This window comes from Pecten maximus, chromosome 11 (genome assembly GCF_902652985.1).
Source record: "Pecten maximus chromosome 11, xPecMax1.1, whole genome shotgun sequence".
Lineage (NCBI taxonomy): Eukaryota > Metazoa > Mollusca > Bivalvia > Pectinida > Pectinidae > Pecten > Pecten maximus.
Window position 1 is genome coordinate 33434155 of NC_047025.1, and position 22341 is coordinate 33456495.

At 34.4% G+C, this 22341-nt stretch overlaps 1 protein-coding gene across 4 annotated transcripts in view; it reads right to left on the reverse strand.

Annotated features, from left to right (window-relative positions):
• LOC117337495 (zinc finger CCHC domain-containing protein 2-like) overlaps positions 1–22341 on the reverse strand; it is a 38636-nt gene that overhangs the window by 11616 nt on the left and 4679 nt on the right. For all 4 annotated transcript variants that reach the window (XR_004534848.1, XR_004534847.1, XR_004534846.1 and 1 more), the window contains exons 2-10: positions 14915–15092; positions 11444–11520; positions 10310–10381; positions 9918–9981; positions 9186–9231; positions 8668–8840; positions 7855–7941; positions 469–538; positions 160–346 (exon numbers count right to left, since the gene is read on the reverse strand). Coding sequence is in view for 1 of the 4 variants with exons in the window: in XM_033898500.1 (XP_033754391.1) it covers positions 160–346; positions 469–538; positions 7855–7941; positions 8668–8840; positions 9186–9231; positions 9918–9981; positions 10310–10381; positions 11444–11520; positions 14915–15092 (954 nt within the window). In the remaining 3 variants the exon portion in view is untranslated. The remainder of the gene's footprint in view (positions 1–159; positions 347–468; positions 539–7854; positions 7942–8667; positions 8841–9185; positions 9232–9917; positions 9982–10309; positions 10382–11443; positions 11521–14914; positions 15093–22341) is intronic.

Below are 22341 nucleotides of genomic sequence, written 5' to 3' on the forward strand. Positions count from 1 at the left end.
ATAATCTGTTTAAGTAATGTACATAAACAGGGAATGTATTTATATTGATCATTATATCAATTTTTACACATCAATCTTATTTCAGCTTTTGGAAGGTCCACTACATGATGAGCCTATTTTTATGTGTTCAAGTTCCTGAACATCCAGAACACACTGTACCTGTTCCGATGTGTATTTTTCCAAATGGTGTCTGTATTTCTGCAGGTTAAGTTTACTGAGAAGGAACTGGATTAGTGCCAATTCTGGATTGTGATTTGTGTCACCAGGTGAGTTTGACCGACTGTTGCTAGGTGAGGCTCCATTAGAGGACTGAGGAGACTGGTGTGGTGAGGAAGGTCCAATGGGTCTGAAACAAACATTTATTGATTTATATATAGCTTCAGATTATAATTCTTGAACCTTAACCAGTATACAGCTTTAACTTTTATCACAACTAGAGTTCATCACAAAATGCATAATTGATATTACCTCTGGATGGACATCACATGCTTGTTGTTGACTTGGCCTTTGAGAGGTACACAGCTCATACCTGCCACATCTATAACAGAATTTTTTATTTAAAACCATAACATATATTTTGTCATTTAAACAAGAAAAAACACTAGGCTGTTGAAAATGAATCACAATAATACAGTTTCATTGGTGATCTTTGATGTAGACAAAATTGCAACAACAACAAGAGGCCCAATGGGCCTGTATCGCTCACCTGGCTCTAGAGCAAATTTGCAGTTGATTGAGGTCATTTCTACAGATACTATGCTGATAACAACTTTATTCAAATATCAGAGTAAGCTAAGTTTATTCATGTCATTATATTTTTTAGTCCCTCATTCCAGCATACTATTGGCCTAAGATCGGGTCTTGGCTCTTTGCTCTAAGCATGCTACAGACAGGCCCAATATCAAGTCCCTGGGCCTCTTGGTTATTGAGAAGAAGTATTTTAAAGATTTTAACCTAATTGACCCATGTGACCTTGAATGAAGGTCAAGGTCATCTATTTGAACAAACTTGGTAGCCCTTCACCCAAGCATGCTACAGGCCCAATATCAATTCCCTGGGCCTCTTGTTAATTGAGAAGAAGTCGTTTGAATATTATAACCTATTTGACAAATGTGACCTTGAATGAAGGTCAAGGTCATTTATTTTAACAAACTTGGTAGCCTTTCACCCCAGCATGCTACAGGCCCAATATCAAGTCCCTGTGCCTCTTGGTTATTGAGAAGAAGTCTTTTGAAGATTATAGTGTATTTGACCCATGTGACCTTGAATGAAGGTCCAGGTCATTTATTTGAACAAACTTTGTAGCTCTTCACCCCAGCATGCTACAGGCTAAATATCAAGTCCCTGAAACCTCTTGGTTATTGAGAAGAAGTCATTTGAAGATTATAGTGTATTTGACCCATGTGACCTTGATTGATAATCAAAGTCATTTATTTTAACAAACTTGGTAGCCCTTCACCCCAGCATGCTACAGGCCCAATATCAATTCCCTGGGCCTCTTGGTTATTGAGAAGAAGTCGTTTGAAGATTATAGTGTATTTGACCCATGTGACCTTGAATGATAGTCAAGGTCATTTATTTTAACAAACTTGGTAGCCCTTCACTTTAGCATGCTACAGGCCCAATATCAAGTCCCTGGGCCCTAGTTATTGAGAAGAAGTCGTTTGAAGATTATAACCTATTTGACCCATGTGACCTTGAATGAAGGTCAAGGTCATTTATTTTAACAAACTTGGTAGCCTTTCACCCCAGCATGATACAGGCCAAATATCAAGTCCCTGTGCCTCTTGGTTATTGAGAAGAAGTCTTTTGAAGATTATAGCCTATTTGACCCATGTGACCTTGAATGAAGGTCAAGGTCATTTATTTGAACAAACTTTGTAGCCCTTCACCCCAGCATGCTACAGGCCCAATATCAGGTCCCTGGGCCTTCTGGTTATTGAGAAGAAGTTGTTTGAAGATTATAGTGTATTTGACCCCTGTGACCTTGAATGAAGGTCAAAGTAATTTATTTTAACAAACTTGGTAGCCCATACCGAAATAAAGCACACTAAAGTATACTTTTATGCTACTTTAAGTATACACTTTTTCCTACTTTTTTGAAAAAGTACCAAAAAAGTATACTTTTTTTGTACTTTTCTGGACTTAGAAATTTTTCAGAGTACTTTTTCTGTACTAAATTTGGACTCTGAAATTTCTCAGAGTACTTTTTTTGTACTTTTCTGGACTTAGAAACTTTTCAGGGTACTTTTTCTGTACTTTATTTGGACTCTGAAATTTTTCAGAGTACCTTTTTTGTACTTATTCTGGACTTAGAAATTTTTCAGGGTACTTTTTCTGTACTTTATTTGGACTCTGAAATTTTTCAGAGTACTTTTTTTTGTGCTAAAATCTGACTTAGAATTTTTTTGAAAGATTGTGAAAATATGGATGTACTTTTTCCCTACTTTTTTGGGACTTAGAATTTTTCAGTTAATGCCATTGTGCTTTTTTTGTACTTATTATGGACTTAGAATATTTTCAGACATTGCGAGGGGTTATAGCATATTAATATTTTCAAAATTAAATCTGACTTTTTCAGTCGACTACAAATCTAAGACTAAAAAAATAATACCCAGGATTAACCACAACAAATATCTATCAAATAAGATACAGAAAATTATCATTTGGAAATATTAAATGTTTTTGATCTCGTTTTTTGTTGTTTTTTTTTTTTTGTCTTTTTTATATTCTAAAAAATACTTTTCATACTTTGATCAGTACCACAGAAATTTATCTAAAAATAATTAAATTCAACAATTATTATCATAAGTATTTCACTTCAATGTACTTTGTTAGTAAGGTTCACACATTTTAACGGTGATTTCTTTGTCACTTTTCGTTTGTATTTCCATATGCATCTCAGAAGTAATAAACTTCACATTGATGAATGTTACTATACGTTCATGTGACGAACGTCAAAACTTAGCTCTATAAAAATTTTGTTCCAGATCGTTCTTTGAAGTTACAGTATTTTGGCTTTAATTATAAACTCTTTAACGGAGTTTAAAACATTTCGTTTATCCAAACGTTAACCTCTACCAGATCGGGGATCACTCTACGAACACACATGTGCCCGTGCCTGTAATACGCTTTTAATTCATTCAAATGAAATTAAAATCACCTGCTCTTTGTCTGCATATCATATACTTGCTGGATATACGTGGTTTTAAGATTACATCTGATAATTGCACCCGAAATCACGTCGTGTTCTGTCAAAATATTCACCGATATACTCATATAAACATGTGTAATACTGATATAGTCACTCGGACGCTTCTTTGTAAAACGTGTATATTGAAGTCAAGCGCTGTGATGATCTCGATCTCGATATGGCTTGACTGACAACAAACAGGCATGATCAAGGAACAATATTCCGGTATTTAAATCAGAATTACATCGCATTCATTGAAATGGTGAAAGTGAACACAAAAGAAAACTTTAATTTGTCTGATATTTATTTAGCAAGATCGTACGATAATTCGGACGACACAATGTAGCTGTACTCTTAATCTGTAGAATGATCTCGTAGGAGTGTTGTGTGTACAAATAAAATACTCTATTGTATACAAAAATCAAGATCAATACCAAGATCTATCATAAATATTTTAATTGATATAGTAGACGGCTTGAATAACTGCTACACCAAGATCGATCAAAAATATTTCAACTGTTTTAAACTAAATCTTGAAACCTTTGTGTTAAGCTAACAAAGCGATCAGGATATATGCTTAACGTCGTACCGAAAGTTAATTTCATCCGTGGTGTTAATTAATATAAGCGACAGTCGACTGTAATGGCAAATCATACCTAGCTTTATTGTTTATTGGAGTTACCTGTGTTCCTCCCGTCTCACCTGTACACATATTGCCCCTCTTAGACTAAGTCTTATGCCCGCGGCGTTAATTATAACAATTTATATTGTCAAGCTTGACTGCCTTTCACTACGATCAGATCACAGGTGCCTACCCTCATTTAAACAAAACATCCGGATTACATAACAGGTACTGACGAGGCTTATACCTGTGTCAGATTACCATCGGTCGGTTCACCTATGACCTCGGGGCCGTGATCTCGTTTGTTTACTTCGGTTTACGGAATCTACCGAGATTTGACGAGTTCGCTTCGTGCGATCATTTTGTGCAATGTGCAAGCTTTAAATGCTGAAGTAGTAATACCAAAAGTATGAAACAATAGAGGTTAAGGAAGTAGAATATAAAAAAACAAGTAATAAAAGAATGAAATCGATACAGTAGATATCCGACAAAACTTTTTTTTTATCCCATGATGCAACAAACAGCGAGATTTTAGCGGGAAGTCTGATAGCCATGTTTGAATTTCACCGGATGTTTATCTACGGAAGAAACATAAACAAACACGATTTTGATATAGAATAGCCTAAAAACGAAATTCATTTTCTTGCCTAACTGAAGAAGATCGACTTTCTGTCAGTAAGTGGCCAAAGAATATCAGCTTTCTTGTTGTTTTTGGCGACAAATGCTCATTTTCACCCGAAAATATCACAGATATCGCGACCAGGTAAGTTTACAATTTTATTATTTAAATCTATTATGTCTTCTGCACGTTCCTTCATCGTTTCACATTATATAGGTGAATAGGGGCCTACACATGTTAATATTAATACTTGATTACTTCGTGTTTCAGGGTTTTCATAATGAATTCATCACCGATTAGTTTACAGGGCCCGAGTTTATTTAACAAAGAACTGCTAGATCCACGTGTGTTTCAATCGTAAGTATTCAATTTACAGATTTATGCTACCATACGCCTGGGATTTTATAAGCATCCTGATTGATAGCACCCAAATATTGAGAACAAGAAGAATTTTATTTCTTTATTGACGAACTTCGACGTAGTTATATTGCATTTTTATTTCTGTCACGTAACGGTAAATTCGTAATATCTTTACTACATATTTCATGCATTTTGACAAATTTCCAATTTTTATGACTTCGTTTTTCAATGGAATTTATTGAAATTTCACTTACATGTAAAGAATTATTTGCATATTCATCTGATAATATTTACAGAATTTTTTGTAGTTGATTTCAAGAGATATTGCATAAAATTTCAAAAAAAATAGCAATGACATTTTTAAGTTAGAATATAAGAACGAAAGTAACGTCACATTTCGGGCAACGTGTATATCTATTTTAGGGAATATATGTAAAAATATCGGTAAATGAACTAATAATTGTCTACTATAGTATATGGAATTTGAAGAAAATACATTCAAAAACGAAGTCAATAAAATCCATTGAAAATTTGTTGTATGTCATGATCATGATCAATTCACAAAAAAATGATCTCAAGAAATGATTGAATAAAAAAAATCTGTGTTTTGGAGTATTTTGATAGTTTCAGATGAAACAAACTGTCAGAGAATTCTGGAGTAGCTTGATTTTTATTAAAGTACTTATCCTTATAATTAAAAGTTTTATGTATGTTGTAGCTTTAAACTTGTATACCTGTGGCTAGCTTTTCTTGATAAAAAGACTTCCAAGCAGACATGCATGTAATAAATGACAGTAAAGTGATCAGGTGCATATATAAGGAAAATTATCTACATTTTTATATTGAACAAATCTTCACAATTATTCTAAGTTTTGATATAAAAATATTTTAAAATTTTCTCTTTCTTCCAACAGATTATGCAGTACATTCTGAAGTGACGGAAAGCTTGAAGATATTGCATTGTGGTCCGAATTGAGGGCAATGATTCGCATAAAGCAAAAAAGGAATGAAGAGAATCAGACATTTTATTTTTCGAATTCACACTTACTTGGATTTGACCAGTTTAAGCAAGCAACATTATGCATATACCATACTTCATTGTATTCAGTATGCATTTATGCATTGTTTTTTATTTACATTTTTTTGTTGTGTTTCCTCAAGAGGAATTATGATTCGACAATTTTTACAAATGTTATTGCCCTTTTTATTTAGAATAGTATATTTTTTTTGTCTGGATCTCCTACATACACATGATATAAAATTGTGTTTTCCTGCTTGAAAAAAATATTAGAATAATTTATCAAAAGTTATTGCCCTTATACATAGATGTCCATCTGTAAATCCTTAACCTCACCCTTAAACAAATTTCGAGCTTATTAGATCAAGACTTTGCTATGGCATGAAATTATACTCCGTGGAATTGTGATTGGATAACTAATCTTGTATTTCAATGTTTGTTTTCACTTGATACAATTGTGCATTTCTCTTAGGAATGGGACTGATGTATGTATTGTTTAAGCATGCAGTATTCTCATTTAAGCTTATCTCCTATATTTTCAGAACTAATTTCCTACACCATTAAATTAAGTCCCTTTTTTTGGTAATTTTTTCCTACTTTTTCAGTACTTTTTTTATACTTTTTCAGTACAAATTTCCTACTTTTTTAGTACTATTTTCCTACTTTTCTAGTACTTTTTTCCTACTTTTCCACTACTTTTTCAGTACTATTTCCTACCTTATTGGTACTTTTTTCCTACTTTTTCAGTCCTAATTTCCTTCTTTTCAATACCATTTTCCTACTTTTTTGATACTTTTTCAGTACAAATTTCCTACTTTTTTAGTACTATTTTCCTACTTTTCTAGTACTTTTTTCCTACTTTTCCACTACTTTTTCAGTACTAATTTCCTACCTTATTGGTACTTTTTTCCTACTTTTTCAGTACTAATTTCCTGCTTTTTCTGTACCATTTTCATACTTTTTTTGTACTTTTGTACTTTTTTTGTACTTTATGGACTTACCTGTAAAAGTACTAAAAAAGTATAAAAGCACAAAAAAAGTACACCATCAATTTGGCACTGTTCACTTTATACTATTATTGTACTTTTAATGTACTTTTTCTGTACTATATTTGTGCTTTTTCTGTACTTAATGAAAACAATAAAATGTACTAAAGGTATACTTTTGTTAGACTTTTTTTGTACTTTAGTACTTTTTTTGACTCAATTTGGAACCGTGTTGGAATATCGGTTCCAAATTGAGTAAAAAAAAGCATACTTTTTCTATGCTTTTTTAGTACTTTTTTCCCATACTTTTTTTGTACTTTATTTCGGTGTGGGAGCCCTTCACTTTAGCATGCTACAGGCCCAATATCAAGTCCCTGGGCCTCTTGGTTATTGAGAAGAAGTCGTTTGAAGATTATAGTCTATTTGACCCGTGTGACTTTGAATGAAAGTCAAGGTCATTTATTTTAACAAACTTGGTAGCCCTTCACCCCAGCATACTACAGGCCCAATATCAGGTCCCTGGGGCTTTTGGTTATTGAGAAGAAGTCGTTTGAAGATTATAGCGTATTTGACCCCTGTGACCTTGAATGAAGGTCAAAGTAATTTATTTTAACAAACTTGGTAGCCCTTCACCCAAGTATACTACAGGCCCAATATGAAGTTCCTGGGCCTCTTGGTTATTGAGAAGAAGTTGTTTAAATGAAAAAGTTGACGCCGGACGGACGGACGGACGGACGACGGATGCCGCACCATGGCATAAGCTCACTTGCCCTTCGGGCAGGTGAGCTAAAAATTAGACCTTTGGTACAATGTATACTTTTAATCGATAATAATTATTCATGTGTTTGGTTTCAAAACTCATACCTCGACACCATCGTGTGAATTTCAGCATTATTATCATTATAGTAAACCATATTTCTAGAACTTTATCATTACAGGGATTTTTTTTTTTACTTTCTTTGAAGAGTTTAATAATAAACCTGACAAATGGAACATTTAAGGCCTATCCTTACAGTATCAAATTGTTATTACCGGATTCTATGAATAGTTCCTTACCAACATTGTCTATGGTCTGTGGTAGGTGTGAATTGTGTATTACCAGAGGCTGGGATGGATGGTGGTTAGATATCACAGATTCTGCAGCTAGTAAAATAAAACATTCTATCTATAACAATGATTTCATTAATGAAACTGAGCCTCTAATGATGTCAGATAATATCTTTTAAAAAATACATCAATCATCATCATGCTTTTCCAGATTCATCTCTTCCAATATAATAAATTACATTCTTTATTTCTCACCCAATCATCACAGGAAATACTCTACACAGGCAAAGCAGGGTAACAAAATATTCAAAGACTAACAGCAAGAAGCAAATACCAAATTCATCCTGCAATTAGCCCTGGTGGCCAACACATCAATTGGGTGAGCTTACTACCGGCAATTAACTAGTATTTTACTACATTACATCATTAAGTTAGTTGGCTTATTGCTAGATAAGTATGGCTGAAAACTTTGTTTCTAGGACCTTCAATTCATGAGGCACTGTAATACAACATTCTCTTTTAATTCTGGAAAAACTACAAACCAAATCTGAACAACGACCTGATACTAAAGACTTCCATAACACCAGAGTATTGGTAACAAAACATAGACCGACAGCAAATACCACAACTTAATTATTTTGATATTTACACAAACAAAAATTCAAAATTTACGAACAGAATTCAATTCAACTGTCATCTCATTTTACAAAGTTCAAATAAGTTATAGAATACATGGAGTATCACTCTTCACTACATGTTCTGAATACAAAACTTCAACTATCTATGAAAATGATGTTAGGACATATTAGCCTTCACATTTACCTTCGGAGATGTTCCTACTGACAGTAGTGGACACAGCCTTGACTGGGGATTTGGCAGGCACACAGGAGCCTGCAGGACTAGGAGGAGGTGTGGAGGCAATGTTCAATCCCTGCTGGAAAAACTGCTGCACAAGATCACATTCCAGTATAGGCTGTGACTGCTGTGTTAGTTGTCTGTTAAACATAGGTAGGTTGTAAGTAAGACTTCTTTTACTAAAAGTAGGTCACCTTTAAATAAATTTCAGTTTCCCTAGTGACATCATACAAGCAGACATCAACAACAATATTAAATCGTAACAGAAAGAGTTCAATGATTATATTTGAAAAGATGGCCTGATAAAAAATAATGTTTAACTTCTCAGTAGAAGTTTCCTGTCAGCTGCTTTAAGCATTTATTTTGTAACATCACTATCTTGAAGCACCAATATGAAAGACATTGAATTTACCTGTCAAATAACCTTCAATGACCTTCATTTCAGAACTTTACTTACTGATTTCAAAATAGAAACAGTTACTTACTTGGTATAACTTATAATGTCTTCACGGGTACCTGAGCTTGCATTACCTATAGAAATTTACAAAAACACAAAACTCAAATAAAAGAAAACATCCACAACATAATTTTTATATTTTTTTTTACAGATTTCCAAGTCTACAAGGTTAACCCATATATAGCTAGGTCCAACGAAAATTTACAAACATCACTAAACCCACAGGTTAACCTAGGGCCTACTAAAATTTACAAACATCACTAACGGGTCTAAACCCACAGGTTAACCTAGGGCCTACTAAGATTTACAAACATCGCTAAATCCATTAACTGCAATTTTACTTTTCTTTCTTTTTTACTTTTCCAAATTTGATTTTTATAATAAATTTTCTCTCCTGTAGTAAATTTAACTTAACATTTTTATGTTGTTCAATTTGTCAATTTTTTTCAAAGGAAACTCGAGTAGTAATAAAGTACCACATTTATTGTCAGATAAGCCCCTTCCCCTAGCATTGAAGTTTGGGAAGAGTTTATATGTGAAGCAAATTAAGCTTACTTTGTTTAAAACTAATGATTCTACAAAATGAAGGGGGTTTTGTGTGGACAGAGGCTTATTTGTGGATAAATAGAGTATGCACAAAAATTAATTTCAGATGTTAACTAGTGTCTACAAAACCCCTTTGAACAGCTTTTTAGAAAGCTCAAAAAAGCTCTATTGAAAATCAGACATAGCATTATATGTTTCAATAGTAATATTTTACCAAGGAATGGCAGCTTTCTCTCTTGCTTATGGGCACTAGCTTCAGCAGAGAACTCCTTCACCAACTAAACAGAAGACAAACATTAGCCATCAAACATACTGAATAATACTCGATGAAATAAGCTACCACTGGTGCCTAAAATAATAATCCAGAACATAGCAAGTGAAGGATTTTAAACAACATAAACAATCTTTATCACAGTAGTATACTGTTACAATCCTATTTCATCACAACTTGATATAGTATCTATTATGTCATCATTTTCAAATTGTAATTTTACAAATCTTTTTGGCATTGTATAATTTTGTACAGGTTACATATAATTTGAATACATGTTGTTACATGTTTACTCTTTGTTATGTGTTTTCCTTAATCAATGGTAGTGTGCGTACCTTGGCCTGGAATTCCCGTAGCTCCTGATAGGTCTTGCTTACCGTACTATTCTCACCATTACTCCATGTGACCTGTACAGATTTCAGAAAATCCAAATCATTATTGGAAATGAAAGTGAAAGTAGAAAATGCATGATAAACTATATTTGCAACTGATATAAGCAATACATTGAATGGAACAAAGCCAATATTTTTTTTTTTTTTGGGGGGGGGTTTGCATTATAAATCCCATCACCATGCTATTTTATTTCCTTACTATATTCTATACCAAAACAATTGAATGGTCTTTGTGTGACCATGCCTCCCAGTAGTATACAGAAACCTGTCTGAATATTCTTTGTATCCAGTTACATGTCCAAGGGGCCAAGCCATAAACTCTGTCTCAAAGTAGCTAGGCTGCAGGATAATGAAATGGCATACCGTGGTATTTCTACTGAACTGTGATGGCTATATTACAAGCCGGCATGTCTTTATTGCTGGATTAATATGATAAATCTGTCACCATTCACCAATAGTAACATCTCCTACATCGATACATACCTGTATCCGATATTCATGTTTAACATCTCCTACATCGATACATACCTGTAACCGATATTCATGTTTAACATCTCCTAGTCATCGATACATACCTGTAACCTGTAACCGATATGTAACATCTCCTACATCGATACATACCTGTAACCTGTAACCGATATGTAACATCTCCTAGTCATCGATACATACCTGTAACCTGTAACCGATATGTAACATCTCCTAGTCATCGATACATACCTGTAACCTGTAACCGATATGTAACATCTCTACATGATACATACCTGTAACCGATATTCATGTTTAACAACTCCTACATCGATACATACCTGTAACCGATATTCATGTTTAACAACTCCTACATCGATACATACCTGTAACCGATATTCATGTTTAACATCTCCTACATCGATACATACCTGTAACCTGTAACCGATATGTAACATCTCCTACATCGATACATACCTGTAACCGATATTCATGTTTAACATCTCCTACATCGATACATACCTGTAACCGATATTCATGTTTAACATCTCCTACATCGATACATACCTGTAACCGATATTCATGTTTAACATCTCCTACATCGATACATACCTGTAACCGATATTCATGTTTTCTGTCATGTCGTCGATGCCCTTTGTCTTGTTTAACATCAATATTACAGATGTGGACTGTGGAAAAGAAAAATAAATATGTATCAATTTTACATATGATCATGACAGTTGTCTGTTAACACCTATTGAGAAGCATGATTTTATAAAGGTATACATACACATGTACAGTCAATAAGAAACACAAATGTATTCTCTAAAAGCATGCTGTTTTCCACTGAGTAAATTTAATTTTCATAATGGATGCATTTTACTAAAAGGTATGAGTGATATTCGAACGTATTTATTTGTCTCCGAGAAACAGTAATACCAAACCAAAGGAATAACTTTCTTTCTTCATCCAACAGGACTATGTGCAGGACATTTTGTTATCATGAACCTGTGTACCATACAGGCTTACAATGGATTATCATGATATCTTACAGTGGTAACAAGAATTATTTTGAGACGGAATGCTAAAGTGCATTAATCATAGACACCTGATCATGATGAGCACTGACAAAAAGCTGTTTGTATACAGCCCACTACAGAGATAATGTTATATAAATCAATATTGGAGACAGTTAGTACAATGTCCTTGACCTTTAGTGCAGGCACTGGAAAACAAAACTATTTCAGGTATTTGAGTAATGAATATCTATGAATAATGATTTGGTTTAAATGAAGATGTTGAGAGTAATGATAAATCAGTCCTATCTACAGTAACATTAATGTCTCTAATACTGTGTACAGGACAATGACAGTGAAACATACACATTAAATTGTTTACTTAATTAGAGACAACATATAAAACACTAAACACTTTGAGCTAATTACAGACAATGAGAATGAATAAATCATAGAAATAGTTTCTGGTGACATTTGTTAGATACTAGGTGTCTATATATCATCTGTATTTAAATAAGGCACAGCTCACTATGGGGATTGGCCTTTTCCTGCCATGTCATGAGTATTAGTGTAATTCAGGCCAGAGATATAATGATAAGATTTTACATACTACCTATGTAGTACATTACTGTATTTTTGTTTTAAGTATCAAAATCAAAGAAACCAGTTAATTTTTGTACATTTTGAAATACTGCGGTTTCCCATTACAAACAAATTATTTCGCAAAAAAGAAAAGAAAAAAAAAACTTAAAGTGCAATATTTCAAGAAGGTAATTTGCTGTATACATACTAATTTCTGAAAAAAATGAAACTCATTTTAATATCAGAAGTTAAAGAGTAAACCAGGTAACTATTTATATAGGATATCAACAAGCAAGGTACTGATAAATGTTTCCCTTCATGTTTTACCGTATTTCTATGTTCAGGAGTACAGCTAAATTTGAATTTAGATTTTGAAACTATCTTTTTCAAGAAGAGCAGTTACGTAACAGTTATCTTTCTATTCAGAGATTTTAAAAAGTGAAATCTTGACGTTTTTTTAGTGTGGTATCATTTTAGAAGTAATCTTTAACCTATCCTACTGTACATTTGATACATATCATGTTGCATCATTTTTTCATTTAAAGGAAGATAAAAATAGCTCTACCACTGAATGACAAGCCTGTCCTGTCACGATTTCTGTCCTACTGTACATGTGATGATGTGTGTCACAATAGTTGTATCGGTACACACACACTAATATTACAAACACCCTAGCTAGTTTAACACCTGGTACCGGTAAACTCACTCTTTCAATCACAACTTTTACTTACAATATAAAATCTAGCTACTACTGGTACTGGTTGTAAGTTTCATTTTCACTGTGGTCTTTTCGATCATTTTATCAAATTCGACTGAATGAAGAACTTTCTTTTCATTTAACATGGGTACAATATATGGAGCCAGAGGGGATTAAAAAGAACAGGAATAAAGTTAGACTGGATGTTAACGTTTAGATAAGGACAGACTTACACATGTGTATGGGACAAAATGCTGAACCTAAAATGGCCTTGAATTGTAAACTGGTCATAATGTTAATATGTTAAAAGGGGTACTGGTGTAACTTGGACAATAGGAGGGGTCAACAAGTAGTTTGTACATAAGGACAGGAATGCTGAAACCTATTTGATTATAATAAGACCTGCAACAGTGCTCATTGTGTGTCCTGTATGATATATAATAAGGAAGGAACCTTGGTGACTCTCTGAGTTACAACCTTGTAGGCGTCTATATATACCGGGCATATCATTGTCACCTTAAGTAATATTCACTTTTGACAAGAAAGAAATCAATATCATTCACTGTTTTCACATGTACTATGTAGGCCTATGGTTTGAAACATAGAAGTATTTGGCATGTATTTTCTACTAGCATTTAATGTTGGTTTCAGCTGGAGTTAATTTAAATTTGTATTACTGGTTGACACTTAGATAGACCAGGTAACATAAGACTATTATCAATCGAAAACAAATTGATTTGTCCAGAGATCTCCAGCCAGGAATTTATATGATAAATGTGTTACAAAACCAATAATCTGCTCTGTGAAGGGGAGGGCAACTTGATAATAACATTATTTATTCTGAAGAAAGTCTCAGCCCTTCTAAAGAAGTAGTTTTTAAGAGATGATATGACAAATGACAGATAAATTGATGTTAAAGAACAGATAAACAGGTATTAATTCTATTCAGTATTAATTCTTTTTTTTTCAACCTTTGAACTTCTCTTTTTCTTTTTTACTGATACAACTCTAAATTTATGGCATTTAAAATCATATTCATATATACTTAACACATGTATTTGACACAGAATTCCTTGGGAAGAACGTATAAACACATCAAAATGTATGCTAAGATTTAAATATTTGAATAATTTAGCAGGCTTATCTGTAGTCTACTTGCTGCTTCCTATATATACACAAATACTTGAATAGCCATTTTGATGTAGTGTATAAGTATACATAGCTGTACTGGTAAAGATAAGCTTAAAATTGTCAAGGTTATCTAATAGGACTGTTCCACACAGGATATTTCACCCACTCAAGTTCAATAGTTGTACTCACCTTCATGTGTGTGAGGTGAAGGTATAAGGAATTAGGGGCTGGATTCGAGTACTCAAATTTTTATTTGTGAGAAAAGTTAAGTTGATTGGATTTTAGAGGGGTTGTTGTATTTGTGAACTCGAATTTTTGTTTGTGAGGTGAAGGTGACTTGATTTTACAAGGGTTGTATTCGAGAACGCAACTTTTTGTTTGTGAGGTGTGACAGTGACTGGATTTGACAGGGGTTGTGTTCACAAGTATTCAAAATTTTGTTCATATGGTGAAAGTGACTCAATTTTACAGGGGTTGCATTCGAATGACGGGAATGAGGGACTGGAGTTGACAGGGGTTGTATTGGAGTACTCACAATTTTTGTTTTTGAGGTGAATTAAGGTGACTGGATTTTACAGGAGTTGAATGCGAGTTAACAAATTTTTGCAAGGTCATGATGGTGAATGGATTTGACAGGGGTAATATTCGAGTACTCACCTTTTTGTTTGTGAGGTGAAGATGTTGGGAATGGGGGACTGGAGTTGACAGGGGTTGTAGTGGAACAGGTACAGGTCCTTGGATTCACAGAACCCTGCTGGACATGACTGGTTGCCATGGCAACTGTACTGGTGGTTGTCGTACTTGTGGCTGCATTGGCTTGAGTCTCCAAGTTGGACTGTAAAGAAAAAGCAGAGGATATGAGCATATATGTATCAGTAATAACAAGTAGACTGTAAAGAAAAAGCAGAGGATATGAGCATATGTATCAGTAATAACAAGTAGACATATGTATCAGTAATAACAAGTAGACAATCTCAGGAGTACATGTAAATATGCTTACTGAGTAATTTGCAAATAGATTTGCTCTCGTACTCTGTTTGTATTTCTAAAAACATGTTTGTATATAAACACGTCCCTGTATATGATATTGTATACAATACTTCACATTTAAATCATAACAAAAAATCTACACCAATCATGACCTCCAGCTCTATTGATGTCAATTTCAGGGTTGAGGTCCAAAACAGATAAAAGTAAACTTGACACATGTACACTTACTGCTGAATTAGCAAACATATAATAACCTTTGACAGTGTTAAGTGTTATAATCCCTGGCCCGGGGGTGTTGCCTTGATTTTACTATCCTTTGACAGTGTCAAATTTTACTATCTCTTGAAAGTGTCAAATGTTTCTATCCCTTGACAGTGTTAAATGTTTCTATCCCTTGACAGTGTTAAATGTTTCTATCCCTTGACAGTGTTAAATGTTACTACCCCCTAACAGTGTCAACTGTTACTATATCTTGACAGTGTGAAATGTTTCTATCCCTTGACAGTGTTAAATGTTACTACCCCCTAACAGTGTCAACTGTTACTATATCTTGACAGTGTACAATGTTACTATCTCTTGAAAGTGTCAAATGTTACTATCCCCTGACAGTGTCAAATGTTACTATATCTTGACAGTGTCAAATGTTACTATCCCCTGACAGTGTCAAATGTTACTATCCCTTGACAGTGTCAAATGTTACTAGCCCTTGACAGTGGCAAATGTTACTACCCCCTGACAGTGTCAACTGTTACTATATCTTGACAGTGTACAGTGTTACCATCCCCTGATAGTGTCAAATGTTACTAGCCCTTGACAGTGTCAAATGTTACTCACCCTAACAGTTTCAACTATTACTATATCTTGACAATGTCCGATGTTATTATCCACTGACAGTGTCAAATGTTATTATCCCCTGAAAGTGTCAAATGCTACTATCACTTGACAGTGTAAAATGTTAATAACTATCCCCTGGTGATGTTTATGATCTTTCTTTAGTGCAATGATTAATCAGTGTTTTTTTCAGTTTGTGACACAAGCAAGTTACACTACTGCAGGTACTAGGAGCTTCAGGAGTATAGAAAAGCAGTATTACAAAGGTTTGCGTTTTTTTTATTTTTTATCATATCAACAGCTATATATTGGTCATTTATTACAAACAGGAATATATATGATCTCATACCTGATAGCCTAAAAATAGCTTGTCATGTTAAAATGTGCTCTTCAAATGGTGCATCAATATACCGTATTTGACCTAATAAGAACACAGGGTGCGGGTAATTGACAGTGGGGGCGCCCTTATTAAGATTAGTTATTCTGAAGTTTTATGAAACAAACTATACCTTATAGCAGAATACCCAAGGCTGTGGAAAACGGTAAAATATTCAGTCATAAAAATATTCCAGATGAAGATATCTATTCATTATCATATATTAAGCTTAAGCATCACTTGAATATTCCTGTAAACTTGTAAACCATGCCAGGTGATCTTTAGACCAGAGAACGTTTGATCCACCATTTATATTCAAATGGAACTCTTTTGTGTTCTATTTATAGACACAGGTGATTTCCCAGATCATATCACACATCGTTTTCTGACCTAATAATTGATTTACAATGTCTTTCACTAGCTTTCTGTTCTGAACAAAAGTTATTTATCAACAAGAATGAAGTCTTTTACTTTATCTTCAAATAAAGATGGTAAGTTATTATTTGTATGTGTGTTTAGTTTCGGGTGCTCTTTGCACTGACATGTCATCTGTAGGAATAGACAAAATGAGGCAAAACCTTGTGTTCCAGTTACTTAATTTGCTGAAGAAAATTGAACACATAAAGTAGCAAAACATTTCACATGAATTATTACTTACTAACACCATTTTGACACTCAGTCAAAGATTTATTTCCTTGAAAAAAGGTAGGGGCGCCCTTATTAGGTCAAATACGGTAGCTACTATACACGTATACAGAAACAGGGAAAAAATCGAGAGAAGATATATCATTCTGCCGGTCTAACATGTAACATTAAGTTTTCTAACAATACTGTAGGATATACATATAGCAAAGCAAGAACAACTCATTGAACTAATTGATCATCACACCTCAACACAACTGTTGCCCATAATATGATCGACAAAACAGACATCTGCAAATATACATTTTCACACACATCAAGAAACAACCAAAGTCACATAACCTACAACAGACATATGTATTTTTGGTGCATGTGTAACTGTAATATATTTGGCACCCATATTATAGTGGGTGCATATATATTGTATCATGTACAGCTCTGTATAATAAACATGTGGGTTGACTAAAAAAGTCCTCTGCCTATCTCATCTTACTTCGAATTCCCAGACAACCCAACCCTTTCATAACTTTTTTTTTCTTGGGGGTGGAGGGCTTTTAAGCACAATTCAGTCATTTAAAACTATTTTGCTATGAATGTCAACTAAATCACAAAATTATCTAAGTTAATTATAACGTATCAATAGGGGATGATTGTAAAGATAACTAGTATGTCCCTGCTGTGTGTAATTGGCTTTAGCAAGTGTAGCCAGAAAGACATATCAAATAACTAATAGCTATATAGATGATTTATACATTATAAGAACAAATTAAACAACAGCAAAAATTGGCACTGGCAGAAAGTTTATCAGCATTAGGACTGTATATATTACTAGTATAGCTAATGAGTATATATTCCCCACTTCATTTGAATAAACTGAGATTTGCATATACAGTGCATTCCACTTAATCGGGTAACGCTTAATCGGGTATTTCGTTTAATTGGGTAAAATTTCAAAAACCAAAACAATTTTCTCTTAAATCATGTTAAAAAAATTCGTTTAATTGGGTTGGAAAAGTCGTATTTTTCGGTTGTTCGAATAGAACAATCGGGACAAAAAATAGAAATGCTCCGATTTTCACGAAAGTCATCGCGTATTTCTTTAAGTTTTAGACATTTATCAACAAATAGTGTAATTTTGATGGTTCAAATGTCAAAAAACAGTTAAATATTACCTTAAACGGTAATGTTATGTCGGGGTTTTGTCATGTTCAGAACTGTGTTGTTGTTGATTCTGCCTCGTGTGGTTTTTCCCCAACAGGAAGTCGACTAAGAATTGTGGGTAAAATTAAATGTTATTTTTAGAGTCAGCAGCAGGCAAAACGTAATGGGGTTTTAAAAGCATAATTAAGCGACTAGACAATTAAACTTTTACATCTGGGATGTAAAATCTTCGAAGCAAAAACCAAAACAATAGGTTTTTACCTGGGTCTGATATTGCTACAGATCGATTGATATCACCGCTTACTGTATGTGGCGAATCCAAAGTGAGGGGTTCGCCACGGGGAAATGTGACGACACCGATACACAGGTGAGTTAAAAATCAGTAGCGAGCAGTAAAAGGACAGACGCCCGACGTTAGCTCATAATTCCTATTCAGGTTAGGATTAGAACTGGTTAATAAAAACATTACATTGGATTTCGTGTTGTTTTATCAGTGACTGCCAGTGTCAAGTTCGTATAAATTTATACCACAGGAAACGACCTAAATAAACTCGGTTTCTCCGATCTCTGTGCTTTGGTAATTGGAAATAATATGGAATATTTTAAACTTCAAAGCGAACATAAGAATGTCTCTATGATAAACATAAATGATTTTAGATGTAATTGTCGGTGAGTCCTTAGATCGTATGTCAAATTAGGAACACACGGATGAAACAGGGATGTATGACCCCCCGATTTGAGGTGCTACGATTGTACTGTGCCGCGAATAAGAAAATCATTAAGGTTTTGTTATTTTAATACACACATTTTTATACAATTAGTAATAGTAATCTGACAATTTGACATCAGTAAAAGCACAAACAAAAACACCGTTTATTAACAATAATAAAGCAAATATTTTCATCCAAAATCGACCCAAGTCTGACTACCATTACGGACCAAATCCAAGATGGTGACGTGCATTTCGGCTTATCGGGTAAGTCGGTTAATCGGGTAAAAAGTCCCCGCAAATAGGCAACCCGATTCAGCGAATGCACTATATATATAAAAAGGACTGTTTTATAAATTGCATGACTTCTATACTACATTGTAAAAATATCAGAGAAATGAATCAATTAAATGTACAGTACAATAGTACATTTTATTGAATGACCCGTTAATCAGATAATTATTCAGATTTATGATATATCACCTGGAAAATGGTGATTTGTGATTATGATACGTATACTGACTCAGTCTCCAACTTCATCTCATTTTTAACAAGGGCCCATAATTAGAGGGCCACAACATCAATATGTATATTTGTGTCAAGTATGGAGAGCCTGGGTCGAGTAGTACTGGAGTAATGGTCAGGACAAGTTAAATCATCAAAGGGGAATAACACCGCAAATACGGGGGTAAGGGGCATGATTTTGGTATGCGACACTCCGGCTTATCAAGATGTATATTTGTGTCAAGTATATGGAGAGCCTGGGTCGAGTAGTACTGGAGTTATGGTCCGGACAAGTAAAATCATCAAAGGGGAATAACTCCGCAAATATGGGGTAAGGGGCATGATTTTGGTACATGCGACACTCCGGCTCATAAAGATGTATATTTGTGTCAAGTATGGAGAGCCTGGGTCGAGTGGTATTGGAGTTATGGTCCGGACAAGTAAAATCATCAAAGGGGAATAACTCCGCAAATACGGGGGTAAGGGGCATGATTTTAGTATGCGACACTCCGGCTCATCAATATGTATATTTGTGTCAAGTATGGAGAGCCTGGGTCAAGTAGTACTGGAGTTATGGTCCGGACAAGTAAAATCATCAAAGGGGAATAACTCCACAAATACGAAAGTAAGGGGCATGATTTTGGTATGCAACACTCCGGCTCATCAAGATATATATTTGTGTCAAGTATGGAGAGCCTGGGTCGAGTAGTACTGGAGATATGGTCCGGACACCATATGTGCCCGAAGTAAAATCATCAAAGGGGAATAACTCTACAAATAGGGGGGTGAGGGGCATGATTTTGGTATGCGACACTCCGGCTCATCAATATGTATATTTGTGTCAAGTATGGAGAGCCTGGGTATTGGAGTTATGGTCCGGACAAGTAAAATCATCAAAGGGGAATAACTCTGCAAATACAGGGGTAAGGGGCATGATTTTGGTATGCGACGGCTCATCAAGATGTATATTTGTGTCAAGTATGGAGAGCCTGGGTCGAGTAGTACTGGAGTTATGGTCCGGACACCATATGTGCCCGCCCACCCACCCGCCCACATGATAACAGAATACGTCCCATCTTTCGTCGGGCGTATAAAAAGAGCAGGAAAGGCTGGTACGTACATGGAAATTAATTCAAGTATATGTTTAACAGTGTGGTTTGGTTTTGCATTCCGAACTTATATGAAACAGTATTGGAAAGTTTTTTTATTACCATAATAAAGAAGGATCAATTTCATACATCACCATTTTGTTCAGTATCAAGAGATATCGATGATAGGCTTGGGAAAATTGCATTAGTACTGTACATATATATTATTTTTGCATCAAACAGTGATAGCAAGTTATATCAAGTTCTTCTCTTAATGATGGCATAAATAAAATTACTGTTACTTGCCTTCATGTACGAAAGCTGGCAATGATAATATAAATCCATTTTCAACTGCTTACTTTCGTTAAGTGTTTTGACTCTCGATATACAGTATATTGTGTATGAATTCCATTATAATATGAATACATGATACTGCCGCAAAGGCAGTTGATAATATGTTTTAATGAATATCAATAATGAATGACAGAAATTTCTGAGGGTGTCAGTGACCGAGATCCATTTTCACAGTGCTGGTGCACGTGATCATACTACAGCCACTGGTCTAGATTGTAAAGTGTAGCTTTAATCAAACTACAAATATGGCAACAGTTCAGATGGTAGGAAATTAAAAGCATTTGTTTTTATTTCTAATGTTAGCACCGGGGTAGCCAGCTGCTGGCAGCAGAAAACTAACATGTTTTCTTTTAATCGTCATAAATTATAGTCATGATCATGACCACTCAAGTTAGCTTCATCACGTGCATTAGCATGTGTATGCATATATACTCATACTGATATGGGACAACATACACTGCCTTCATATAAAAATTGAGATTCATATACAACATGCACTACAAAATGCACACAGGGCGACACTTCAAATACGACAACCAAAGGACTGTTATCTTAAACCTTGACCTTGTGAAAACAGAAGTCAACACAGTATATATAGTATATAGCTAGATCTCTTTGTGATTTAGCCTGTGCATTGCCTTCAAAACTAGGTCAACATCAAGATGAAAATACATGTAATGTGTGGATGTTATGTGTGGGTTTATCTTGGGTCAAATTCTTCTCGGTCAAGTATACACATGCATAGGGATTAACATTGATTGTGCTGCGACTATACATATGTACAGTCAAAATATACATAATACAATGATTACATCGTCAATGACAACATTTTATCACCTCGTGGTATATATCATTCCAAATAATAAACATTCTGCCAAGAAATCAAGCATGTAAATCATAACATTCAGTTTTACACACAATATATTGTCAAGAGAAGAACACAAACATGTACAATGTATCATAACATATATATATATGTTAGAGGGAAATACCACTATAGGCCGGCTGGGAGGAGGTGGAACTGAAACCATCCAGTAGCCACTAGCTATATATGGATCATTATATATAGAACTCTGTATATTGGGGATGCAAGTTAAAATTTATATCAATATGCAATGTACCATATAATTTAGCACATATATAACTGTTCCCGAGAACATTTGTATGTTGCACCAAACTTAAGCACATGTATATACTAAATTCAAGAATATCTATATGTTGTACCATACCTTATATATAATTAGCATGTACTGTATACCCCAGAACATTTATATGTTGTACCATATGTTTATACATTTACTTTAGCACATGTATAGCTGTATTCATTCAAGAACATTATATGTTGTACATACTTCAGCACATACTGATACGGTACCTAAGAACATTTATTGTACCTTACCTTGCAGGGCTTTTTCTCACTGGTTTGGGA